Source organism: Phoca vitulina, unplaced genomic scaffold, assembly GCF_004348235.1.
Source record: "Phoca vitulina isolate PV1807 unplaced genomic scaffold, GSC_HSeal_1.0 scaffold13, whole genome shotgun sequence".
Lineage (NCBI taxonomy): Eukaryota > Metazoa > Chordata > Mammalia > Carnivora > Phocidae > Phoca > Phoca vitulina.
The window spans coordinates 9,920,615-9,933,315 of record NW_022589716.1 but is presented as its reverse complement, the minus strand read 5'-3'; the positions used below and the strand labels follow the sequence as shown (position 1 = coordinate 9,933,315).

The following is a 12,701-nucleotide window of genomic DNA, read 5'->3' as shown; positions in this document are numbered from 1 at the left end:
AATGGGCAGGAAAGGGGGCCTGAGAGCCTCCCCAGTAATCTAAACATGTAAGTTTTACCATCAGTTCTCGTGCCTCTTAGCCCATGTCCCTCCTGGCCCCCATCTAGGGTTGTGAGTTGCCTGAATAGAATTTATCCCAGTTGTAAACTAAAGTAGGAGTGTGAGGCTGAAATCATAAAGGTGGTCGCCTTGTAATTCAACAGATGCTTCCGAGCACCTGGGCCTTGGCAAGTGCTAGGTGATGACAGTCTTGTGGGGAAGGTGAAGAACTAAGCTGTTCATCAGACAGTAAGCCCTGGAACACGATGATTTGTCTCCAGCTAATTCCTGGTTTATTGAAGTAGGCATGCAAAACCAAGTTAAAGGCATTCCTTCTGGTACATCAAGCCCAGAGCTCACGGATGGTGGTAGAGACTTTTTTGTGTCCTAGACCACAGTTCTCACTGGGGCTCACCCCATGCTGGGGACTAGGGAGGTCCTCGGAGAAAATGCAGTCCTGACTATAGACAAACTTGCAAGGGGGAGCGGAGACCAATTCTTTGGAAAGTAACAAGAAAGAGCAAAAAGTGTACTATAACGCCAAGCTTTACAGCAATCCATGATCCACAAGGGCTCTTCAGCACACAAACATTTAATAATAGGAGGTGATGGGGAGCAACAAAACCAAACGCATTGCTGGCACATCAGCCTATGGCAGGGCTGGGGCCAGGAGGGAGTGATCGGGGGACATTCCCGGCTCAGCAAACTCTGGGGCTCCTCTTGCCTCTTTCTGTTCTGCCCCAACTTTAGCTCCCCGAGCCTCTGCCTCCCCTCCAGTGGCAGAAGGGGGCAAGGCAGGACCTGGGCTGGTCTCTCCCAAGGGGCTGATTCAAGATGGCTGTTGAGCAGATAGGAGACTACCCACAGCTTCCCATAAGGCACCTTGCATGGGCTTTGGGGGTTATTGAGTAACCACCCTGACATTCATGGGTTGGAGACCTGGATCCAAACAGGCTCTTCTGCCCTTCCTGGCATTCGTGGCCAATGCCCTTAGTCCGGCTGTCCCCATCTGGGAATAACGTTGGGCTGCTATGACCCTGTCAGAGGAGCCGTCCCCACCCCCCACCCCCCCGCCCCGGGTTTCCTACATTGTAAAGGGAGGTTATCGATACTGCGCTCTTGCCCTGCCTGCCAAAGGGCGGACCTGGGGAGCTGGGCTCTCCATACTCTTCCTGCCTTGGCTGCCTGGTATAAACGCTCTCCTTGAAATAGGCTGGGGTGGGGGATCACCCCATTGTGTCTGGGGCAGGGCAGGTAGGCCTGCTGTTGACCATGGTGGAGGGATGCCCAGACTACACCCGGCCCCAGAGTGGTTCTGGGATGTATTGTCTGAATCCTCAGTGGCCGCCGCTCCTCTGGCCCTGGCTGTGCAACGGAATCACGAACACCGAGATGTCGTCGTAGGACACCTGCCCGTCCCCTGTGGGACCGTCGTCCTTTCCCTGCGTGCTGTGTATCAGCCTTTGGGCCAGCTCCGAGAACCTGTGGGGGTCATCCTACAGATGCACTTCGGAGCCACAGCAAAGAGGCAAGGGCCCCCCTCAGGGAGAACTTGCTGCGGAGGGCTGGACACGTGGGAACCCAAACAATGCAGTCCAGCTGTGGAGCCAGGCAAGCCACAAGCATGGGAGGGCCACAGGCTGGACCACGGAGATTTTTGGTCCTGGGGATTTCGGAACCTAGAGATTTTGGGGACCCACAGTCACCCCCCCAGAAGCATGAGACAGCTCCACTCCTGACCACATGCCCCGAGCCGGGCTCATCATCAGCACTGTCCACTTAGCCACAACCATATCCTGGTGTCGCTGCTGGTACCAGGCAGGTCCCCAGAAGCGACAGTACCTGTGTGGGTCCTCTCGGTTGCCAGGGAGGAAGCTCCGTACTAGCCGTGCCACCTGCTCATTGGACAGGACATCCCAGAGACCATCAGTTGCCATGACAACCACATCCTCCTCCTGCAGCTGCAGCTGGTCCACATCCAGTACAGTCACCTGCAAGTTAAGCCTGAGGGTCCCTCAGCACTCCCTTCCCGGCTCCCGCCAGCCTCCTCATCTGCTTTTCTGGGCAGATGGAAGCTGGTGTGGGCTGTTGCCCGCTCACCTGTGGGACAGAGAGCAAGAAGGGCTTGAGCTGAATGTTTGTGTCCAGGACTTTGAGCTGATGGTCTCCCAGGCCCCGGGAGACAGCCAGTGTTCCCAGTAACCGAGCCTGGGGACAAGGGAGACGTGAGGTGACAGCAAACAGCCCCAGCCAATGTGCAAATAAAGCACACAGAAGCGTACTGTGGCCCTCAGGGGCCCTGGGTTGAGGGACAAACATCCTGTAGCCTTGGAGGAAACCCCGAGACCCAGGCCACAGCCCCCAACAAGGAAGAAAGGAGCTCCCACCTCTGCAGGGGGCGATTTAAGAGGGGCTCTTCGAGGGGGCCATTCACTGACCTGCCTACCCTGCCCATGGATCAGTGGGTACTTGAGATCCGACTTCTCCACGCACTTGTAGCTCCTACCAGGAGCAGACCCAGCATCAACCCAGGCCCCACCCAGCCCCTCACCTCCCCGCACCAGGGAGCCCACCCCGCCCAGGTGGAGGAGGACGGCCCCAAGGCCACACACTGGGCCTGGACACCAGGGCTCTCCCCACTGTCTCCAACCCCACCTCACTCACCAGCCTCTCATGTGGTGATCCCGGAACAAAACCTTCTGCCCCAAGTCATCCCCCTTCAGTCGCCGAGGGAACTCCAGTCGGGTGAACTCACCTGCCAGAAGCTCGGGGTAGACGAAGGCCTGGGGTAGGGAGGACAGGCACAGATCAGGCTCTCTCTGGTGGCCTCTGGTGACTCTGGACTCACAAGTTGGGGCTCCACAGCCTCCCTCTGCCAAAGGCACCTACCAGCTGCTGGATCCGCTGCCGCTCAGTCTCCGGGGTGAACTCGGAGCTCAGGGGCCGAACCTCATCTTTCCGTACCAGTATGGCCCTGGACGGGGTTGCCGAAGAGAGGGAGAGGTCTGTGGGGCAGATTCCGCCCTCGTTCATAGCCTCCCTCCTGTCGGCCCCTCCTCCAGCCACCAGGGACCAGCGCTGCCCCCCCCCCGCCCCCCCGTGACTACCTACAGCCTGCAGAGTAAAGGCTCAGCCCTTGGGCCTGGCGCTCGAGGTGTCTGCCCTTCCTGGCATCTGCTGCCCACTCACACCTGACACGCCAGGTCCACCCAGCCAGTCAATCCCCATTTCCATCCCTCACTTCCAGCCCCCTTTCACTGTCCCCCTGCCCCTGGTGCCCGCCGGCCCGCACCACCACACCTACCCTCCAGCTCTTACCTGCTGTCCCCAGCATTGGCCACATACAGCTTGCCCTGCAGGGACACAGCCACCAGGGCTGTGCAGCCGCCCACCTGGCCTGAGGCCTCCAGCTCCCGCCCGATCACCTCATCCTGGGGTAAACCGAAGCCACCTGAGCTGCTGCCGGTACCACCACCACGCCACTCCGTCCCCAGTCCCCAACCCACCGTTCACTTCCCCACCAGCCAGCCTGGCGGTCCCCACCCAGAGTCTAGTTCTGACTCCGGGATCCCTGTGGTCAGAGGATCTAGGCATATCCCCTGGGAGGGAAGGAAGTCCTAACCAGAACTGAGGAAGGGAAAGCAGGCCCCACACCAGGGACGGGCAGGGCGCGCGAGGTACGTGGCGCGGAAAAGCTCCTGGGGCGTACCAGGCACCGGGTAAACGGGAGGGCTTATGATGACAACGATGACCGTTACTAACAAGCCAACCCCATCCTGTCCTCCCCATGCAAAGATCCAAGGAGACCACCTCTGTGGGCAGGGGTGCCGCTCAAGTCCCTGGTCCCTTCCCCAGCCAAAGGCCACACTCACACATTCCTGGAAGGCACTCTCCAGAGCCCCGATCACCAAGTCTTCCGCCCTAATGCCCTTTTCTTCCACAAACTGGGGATCACTGGGGCAGACGCAACGGCCGCTGAGGTGCATGGGGGGCCGAGTGGCCACCATGCCCTCTACCACGGCCTCCAGCTGCCGGCGCAGGCAGGAGTGCAGGGTGTTGGCGGCCAGAATGGCTGCAGCCGGACCGCCGTGCCCATCGAACAGGGCCCAGTAATGACCTGTCAGGAACTGTGCAGGAAGGGCTTGGCGTCAGGCTCTACCTGGCTTCCGCAGCTGTCCCCTGGCCCGGAGTGGGACACTAGAGCAAGAACCTCAACCTGCAGTCCTGGTCCCAGCCTGAAAGCCGGGCTCAGACCCAGCTGTACTCACCTCCTCTGGGCACAAGGTCAGCCACTCCTGGTCCTCTTCGGCCCCAAACTCACATCTCCGTATGCACAGCTGCCCACAGGCCGCCTGATCCTCATTGAACTCAGACTTCTCTGCATTGATGATCCTGAGACCGGTAAGTGGTCAGTGACCCTTCAGGGACACACCCATGTCCCCACAGGCAGAGACCAGAGCTGGTACACAGAAGGAGGAGCCCTACCTCTGAGGCAGCAGCCCCCATGCTGCCCCTGACACACATCTGGACAAAGCTCAGGCTAAGGCAAAACTCGGGGCCCAGCCCCCCTGGAGCCTACCCGCTGACCTAGGCTGGGAGGTGAGGGTGGGGCTGCCTGGGGAGATCTGGGCTCCTTTGCCTATCCTCCATCCCATCTCAGCCAGATTTCCTGTCCCATACAGCACAGGCCACAACCCAGGGTGAGATGCATGCGTGCGGGGGTGGAGGGTGGCTCCAAGGCCCACGATGCTGGAACTCTACCCAGCGTCCCTGCCTCATCTTGGAAGCCCCAGAGGTGCAGGTCCTTCCCGCTCGCAAGCCTCTCTGAGGGAGGCTGGAGTCCCCAAGAAAAGGCCGCGGTGGGACTGGGAGTCGGGGGGAGGCTGTCACCAGGGGAGGACCAGAGGGAGGAATATCCGCAAGGCTGGGGGGCGGGGGCACTCGCTCAGCTTAGGCTGTTTTCCAGGTTGGTCCCGGCGCCGGGGCTGGCCCAGCAGGGCCGGGGAGCGGGGGAACCCGGGGAGGGGGGCACTCACTCGGCGTAGCCTGCGTTCCAGGGCAGCGCGCGGCCCCGCGCCGGGCTGCGCACGGGCCGGGCGTCCGGGCGGCGCGGGGCGTCGGCGGTGCCGGGGCCCGAGCCCGAGCCGCGCAGGAAGCGGGGCCGCCGGTAGGGCACCGGGCTGGCGCGCGGCCGGGGGGGCCGCGGCGCGGGGAGCGGACCCCCCGGCAGGAAGCGGCGCCGGAACCAGCCGGCGGACATGGCGCGGCGGCAGGGGGCTGCCCGCGGGGCGCCGGGCGGGAGGAGGAAGCGGGCCGGGGGCGGGGCCGGGGCGGGGCGGCGACGCCCCCAAACCCCGGCCTCCCGCGGGGAGTGCGCGCGCGGCTGGGCGCCCTCGGGCCTGCCGAGCCTCGTCACGACCCCGAGAGGCCGAGGCTGTTGTCGAGCCCACTTCACAGGCAGGAAAACTGAGGCCTCGAGAAGCGAAGCGGCTCGCCCGCGTCACACAGCCGCCCGAGCAGGCCGGGTGCTGCCGAACACGCGGGGGGGGGGGGGGCCGGCCTGGGCGAGGGAAAAGGCCCTCCCGGCCACCCAGCGAGGTGACGGGGTCGTTCGGAGCGCAGGTCGTTCGGAGGCTGGGCACCCCCCGTCCGCCGCAGAGCCCCCGGCCTCCTCCTGCTGGGCCCCAGCCTTGCGCAAGGGGAAGATGAGAACAGGATGTGCTTGGAGGTGTCAGGCTGACGCGTTGAGTAAGAGTCTCAGGGCACAGGGTTCCCCCAGGTGGCCTTCATTCCCCACCCCCGCAGTCTGTCACCCCTCTGCCCCCAGACGGGGCTTGGTGGTCACCCCGGCCGTCCTCATCGTGGGAGGCCGCTCCCCATTTCGGGGACAACCTCCCAAACGACCCCTTGATGTCCTCTCTGGATAGACAGCAGGATCTTCACTAGAGTGTTCGTGCCTGGTGGACAAGAGGAATTCATGGTCCCCAAAAGGCTCCAACCAGAGTTCAGACCTGGAACTAAGGGAAGTGAAAGACTTTGATCTTCGCTGGACGCGGGGTTTGCAGTCTCTTCACCCCTGACCAGCTGTCACAGTGGGGTCTGCCGCAGTGTCTCCCTTCACATCTGCTTTGTCACCCTTCTGTCACTTAAGCCCAACTCCTGGTGCAGGAGTGTTCTTTCTGCCTCCTAAGGGGGTCTCTGAGGCCCACAGAGGGGAAGTGTCCTGCTGCCCAGGGTGTGCTGTTTCCATTATGACAGTTCAGCTGACTCAGACCCCCCCCCCCAGGGGATTTCTCTTCCCTTTTCCGCCTCCAAAAACGCAGGCTTGCCAACTCAAAGGCCCTTAGCCCAGGGTCCCCGGGGAGAGCTGCAGGAGGAGTCCCTACCTTTGCCTCCACTGCCCAAGCCTAGCACGTGCTCACAAGACCCTACTTCCTCTGGGCTGCCAGCCCTGCCCCATTGGGAGGTCCCTCTGCCCCAGGAGGATTGTTCTTGAGACGGGAAGGTGTGCCCCATGTCCGTTCCCTCAGATGACTCCAGAGCAGCCTGGGGGCTAACTTACTGACCCCACTGTGTGCGCCAGGCCCCACGCTGGGGACAGGAGCACAGCACTAATGGAGATGGGTGAAGTCCTAGTGGACGGTGCTGGATCCAGCTGGCAAGGGTGTGGGGGCTAAGTCAGAAAAAGCTTCCTAAAGGACCCCTCCCTGAGCTGTGCCCTATCATTGGGACAGAAATGGACCAGGGACCCAGGGTGAGGCAGACCCAATTCAGTCTGTGGGGTTACCTCCTCATCCCTACCAGCCAATGGCTCAGACGGTTTAAAGTCTTAAAATGAGAGGAAACAACACACAGTCTATTCCTCCAACCCACTGTCTTGGACTCCCCTGGGTGGGATGACTCCTGTCCTATAAAGTCTATTCAGAGAAGCTCCCGAGGTGTCACAGGGGGTCTGTTGCTCGGCGTAGCTGTGGAGCCCTACGGCAGCCCCATCCTCCCTTGTCCCAAGGCAGCCTGAGTGTTCCTTCAAGGCCACAGAGGCTCCTCTGGCCTCTAGATTCCTGGGAGCCTCCACTCTTATTTGGATCCCAAGCCCGACTCTCTTAGTTTTCTATCTCATTTTGCTGAAACACATCCTCTAACAACTCTTCAAGGAAGGATGACTGGAAGGTAATTCCCTGGGTCCTTGCAAGTCTGAAAGGGTTTTTCTCAAAAGCCCCCCCCCCCCCCCGCCAAAGTAAGCTCTACACCCAACATGGGGCAAAAGCCTTTGCTTTTGCCTGATATTTTGGTTCAGAATTCTGACTTCTCTGTTCATTGTCTTTTGACTATTGCTGCTTCTGCAATCCAGTGCCCCTTTCATTCCCAGACCTTTGGATTGGCCATTTGCCTTTTTCTTTCTCCAGAAGTTTCCAGGCACTTCCGTCTCTGTTGTCTGAAATTGTAGGTGAGTTTCCTTGGGGTTGGTCTCTCTTCATTTCTGGGCTGAGCCCTCCCTGGGGGCCATGCACTCCCCACCCTCCAGTGACACCCTTCTCCCGACTGTTCAAATGAACCCAAGCTTGCCCCCCTCCTGGCCAGACACCTCTCCTCAGCTAACTCAGCCAGCGTGTGAGGGATGGGGGTGGGGAGGAGCAGTTTAGAAAAAAAAAAAGATTTTTATGCTACATTTTTTTCACTCACAATGAGAATAGCTACTGTTGAGTCCCATGGCTCAAAATTTCAAAGGTGGGGTGTATGACTGGCTCAGTCAGTAGAACATGCAAAACTTGATCTCGTGGTCATGAGTTCAAGCCCCACGTTGGGCATAGAGATTACTTTAAAAAAAAAAAAAGAAGCCTTTTAAAAAACCCCAAATTCGAAAGGTGTAAAAGTATATTTAGTAACAAGTCTCCACCCACAACTCCATCCCCTCCCTGGCCACGCAGTTCCTCTCCCTGGAGATATCCAATATTACTAGTTTCTTGCAGATCCTTCCAGAGATGCCAGGTATTCTGTGCAAATTCAAGCAAAAAAAAAAAAAAAATTACCTATAAGACAAGAAATAATGAGTGTTGGCAAGGATGTGGGGAAAAGGAAACTCTTGTGCACTGTTGGTAGGACTGTAAATGGGTTGCAGCTGCTGCAGAAAACAGTATGGAGGTTCCTCAAAAATTAAAAATAGAACCACCATATGATCCAGCAATTCCACTTCTGCGTATGTCTGAAGAAAGTGAAATCAACATCTCGAAAGCATGTGCACCCTCATGTTCACTGCAGCATTATTTACAATAGCTAAGACATGGAAACAACCAAAGTGTCCACTGACAGATGAATGGATGAAGACAGTGTGGTGTACACACACATACACACACGCACACACGAATATTACTCGGCCATAAAAAAGAAGGAAATTCTGCCATTTGCAACAACACAAATAGACCTTGAGTGCATTAAGCTAAATGAAATAAGAGAAAGATTAAACACTGTATGATCTCACTTATATGTGGAATCTAAACAAACAAATCCCAAATTCATAGACACAGAGAACAGGTTGCTGGTTGTCAGAGGCAGGGGGTAGGGTTGGGCAAAATGAGGGGAAGTTGGTCAAAAGGTATGAACTCCCAGTTATAAGGTAAATAAGTTCTGGGATGTAATCTCTAACATGGAAACTCTATTAACCTGATATACTGCACATTTGAAAGTTGCTAAGAGAGTAGAACTTAAAAGTTCTCATCACAAGAAAAATCATTGTAGCTATGTGGTGATGGATGTTAACTTATCATGGTCGTTTCACAAAATATACAAATAATAAATCATGTTGTACACCTAAAATTGATACAATGTGATATGTCTATATCTCAGTTTAAATTAAATAATTTAAAAAATATATGTAAAATCTTTCCTCCTCTCCTCCTTTTCTTTACACGAACGATAGCATACTCTAGGCCGTAGCCTACACCTGACGTTTTCAGAGAAGATACCTCTATCTTTTAGTATTAGTCCCTGAAGAGCTGCCTTATTGTTAAGGCTACAGAGTAGTTTCTGCAAAAATGCAGATTTTATGTAGCTAGCCTCTCAGTGATGGACATTTAGCTTGTTTTCAGTTATCGGCTTTACAGTTTTTTTGTGGAGGCGTATTGGTAGGATCAGTTCCTAGTAATGGAACTGTTGGGGCAAAGGCATTTATTGTTCTCATAGCAGCCCTATTCACAATAGCCCAGAGGTGGAAATGACACAAATGTCCATCATCTGGATGAATGGATAAACAAATTGTGGTATACATGTGCAATGGAATATTCTTCAGCCATAAAAAAAGAAGTACTGTCACATGCCACAATGTGGATGAGCCTCCAAAGCATTATGCTAAGTGAAAAAAGCCAGATATAAAAGGTCACACGTTTTATGCTTCCATTCATATGAAATATCCAGAATAGGTCAATCCATGGAAACGGAAAGCAGACTGCAGGTGGCCAGGGGCTGGAGGAGGGAGGAATGGGGAATAACTGCTTAACGAGTACAGTTTTCTTTCGGAGTGATGAAAATGTTTCAGAACTAGAGATGGTGGTTGCACAACATAGTGAATACACTCACTTGATCACCTTAAGATGGTTAATTTTTTTTTAAGATTTTATTTATTTATTTGACAGAGAGCGCACAAGCAGGGGGAGAGGCAAAGGGAGAGGGAGAAGCAGGCTCCCCATTGAGCAGGGAGCCGGACATGGGGCTCCATCCCAGGATCCTGGGATCATGACCTGAGCAGACGCTCAACTGACTGGGCCGCACAGGCACCCCGGTTAATTTTATGTTATGTGAATTTCACCTTAATTCATAAAAGGACGGGAGCATACACATTTACAATTTTGTAGATATTGTCCTACATGAAGGTTGCACCGATTTACTCTCCCATCAGCCTATTTTCCCATCATAGTTTTTCATTAAAGTTTTTAATCTTCCCTATAAAGATATGCAAGTCTAGTTTGATTTCCATTTAACTTTGTGAGAAAGGATAATCAATTTTCTATAGTTCTGAGAGACCTATTTGTATTTCTTTTTCTGTGGATAGTCTGTATCCTTTGCCCAGTTTCTTAGTGAGCCATTCGATTTTTTCTTATTGATTTGAGAGCTCTTTATTTATTTATTAAGATTTATTTATTTATTGAGAGAGAGAGAAAGAGAGAGGGAGAGAGAGAATCTCCAGCAGACTCCCCACTGAGCAGGGAACCCACCTCGGGACTTGACCCTTGACCCTGAGACCGTGACCTGAGCCAAAATCAAGATTTGGACACCTAACTGACTGAGCCACTCAGGTGCCCTAGAGCTCTTTATTTTGAAGTGAGTTACAAGTATGTTGTTTGTAGCCAATTACAGTTTGTTGTTTGTGTTTTGGCTTTGATGGTGGCTTTTTCCACACAGGCTTTCAATTTTTAATGTAAATGAATTTATCGATTTTTTTTTCTTTTATGGTTGCTGAGTTTGGTGACATACTCAGAAGGCCTCCTTCATTCCAAGATTCTACAAAATTTTCCCTTTGTTTCTTCAGTACTTTTATAGCTCATTTTTTTTTTTTTCTGAAACATTTAATTAAACCTTGGATCCACCTGAAAAAAACAGTATGTTCTAATAATTTCAATGGCTGATTCTGTACTGAGAAACATCAGGAAAGAGCAATCAACCTGTTCCTGGATCCTGTGTTCATCCTGGACTCATGTGAGGAGCTGTGTGCAGCTTTCTCATCTTTCCACCTGAAACCAGATCTCAGCCAGGGAGGGAGTCTGGGCACTCTGCTGGCCCTTGGGCTCCTTGCCTGCATCCCAGGCTGTGAAGCTGAGCACGACTGGGCTCGAACCCACCTCCCAAGGAGTTTCCTTCCCTGGTCAAACCGTCACCACTGAGGTGTGAGATACTGATGGAGGGCGCGAGGACCACTGCCCAGTAGGATTTCTCATCCTTTGATTGTTCCATTGTCTTGAGTAAAGGAAACTAAGTTCCTGGGGACACTCACTACCTCGTAACCTGCATCAAATCACTTCATCTCTCCAAACCTCAGATTCTTCAACTGTAAAATACAGTAACACCTCCCTCATAGGGTTGTCATGAGGATTAAATAAATGTGCCCAGTACATAGTAAGTGTGCAACAGAAAGACTCTAATTTGATTTTGTTTTGTTTTCTTAAGTAAACACTACACCCAACATGGGGCTCAAACTCAAGACCCTGAGATCCACAGTCTCGTGCTCTACTGACTGAGCCAGCTAAGTGCCCCAAGACTCTAATTGTTCATTCATTTGTTTATTTGGCAAATATTACTGAACACTTACCAATGCTGGGCACTGTCCTAGGTGTTGGGGATGCGGCAGGGGCAAAAACTTAACTACCGGTAGAGGGAAAATAAGTAAGCAGGTAAATATAGGTATCAGGCAGCAATAAAAACAAAGAGAGTGATGCAGGCAGGGGTTAGTCAGGCAACAGGGAAGACCATGCAGTTAAGGTACTCACAGTTCATCCAGTGATGGACATTTCTACAGGGAACATACATTATTATTTCATGAACCTGTTTTCTTGGCTAATTCCCGTTTCCAAGAACTTGAGGCTCTTCTGCTTCTGTGGAATTGCCAAGTGCTCCCGTGGAGGTGGCCAGGTCTGAGAGCTGATGTAACTGTTCGCTCTGTGTGGCTCGTCCCATCTGCGATGTGGCAGGGCTGAGTTGGGGACTTGCCTATGAACTATTCTTTCAAGGGCAGGCCACAGTCTTTATCTTCCATTGTGAGTTCTGAGGTGGCCAAAGTGAGCACACTACACAGGTTCAGTCCTCAGGGTGCGCACAGGAAGATAAAGAAGAAAATCCTTCAGGGGTAGCCTGGGTGGCTCAGGTGGTGATCTCGGGGTTCTGGGATCCCGCCCCACATCCAGCTCTCCGCTCAGCAGCAAGTCTGCTTCTCCCTCTCAAATAAATAAAATCTTAAAAAAAAAAAAAGAAAAAGAAAATTCTTCAGGCCGCCTGGGTGGCTCAGTGGGTTAAGCAACCAAGTCCTGATTTCCGAGCAGGTCATGATCTCAGGGTTGTGGAATCAAGCCTGGCGTTGGGCTCTGCACTGGGCGGTGAGACTGCTTAAGATTCTCTCTCTCCCTCTCTCTCTCCATCCCCCCACCCCGCGCTCCCTCTCTCTCTCTTAAAAAAAAAAAAAGAAGAAGAAGAGAAGAGAAAAGAAAATCCTTCAGTTTTCTGTTTGCTGGACTCTCAGGAAATGAGAGACCCAGGGCTTGGGGCACACAGAGGAGGGCGCAATGCTCCTTGCTCAGTGTGGGGTAGTGGGACAGTGGGTAGCAGGGAGCTCAAGCTAGGGCCAGACGGCAGGCAGGCCCCCACTCCATCATTAATTCTCAGCAACCCCAGCCCCAAAACGTGGCCTCCCTCCCCATCTTCCCAGCCAAAGTCTGGGACAGGCTCTGATTGGACTGACTGGGTCACGTGTTCACGCCTGACTCACCGGGGCCTGGAAGATACGTTCTGTTGATGGGCCAGTCACAGCAGGGCTGATGCCAGAGAAGGTAAAGCCGCTGGGTATGGAGCCAGAAGTTGATTAGGAGTTGGGAAGTTCCTCACTCGCCAAGCTCTGGCCCTCCATCAACCTCCGGGCCTTTGCACATGTAGTTTCCTCTTCTCAGAAAACTTTTCCCTCT

At 53.9% G+C, this 12,701-nt stretch overlaps 1 protein-coding gene and 1 long non-coding RNA gene across 2 annotated transcripts; both read right to left on the bottom strand.

Moving 5' to 3' along the window:
* Window positions 1–30: 30 nt before the first annotated feature.
* PPM1M (protein phosphatase, Mg2+/Mn2+ dependent 1M) lies at window positions 31–5,299 on the bottom strand. The gene is made up of 10 exons (XM_032411405.1): window positions 5,076–5,299; window positions 4,308–4,431; window positions 3,912–4,166; window positions 3,358–3,470; window positions 2,929–3,013; window positions 2,704–2,822; window positions 2,478–2,541; window positions 2,140–2,247; window positions 1,882–2,030; window positions 31–1,521 (listed from the first exon to the last, which is right to left on the bottom strand). Exons 1-10 carry the CDS (start codon window positions 5,297–5,299, stop codon window positions 1,377–1,379), a joined length of 1,386 nt encoding a protein of 461 aa, XP_032267296.1. The 3' UTR covers window positions 31–1,376.
* A 240-nt stretch (window positions 5,300–5,539) lies between these two features.
* On the bottom strand, window positions 5,540–11,913 carry LOC116636616. The gene is made up of 3 exons (XR_004300373.1): window positions 11,517–11,913; window positions 7,723–7,856; window positions 5,540–6,056 (listed from the first exon to the last, which is right to left on the bottom strand). It is a non-coding gene; the product is annotated as an uncharacterized LOC116636616 (long non-coding RNA).
* Between the last annotated feature and the right edge of the window lie 788 nt (window positions 11,914–12,701).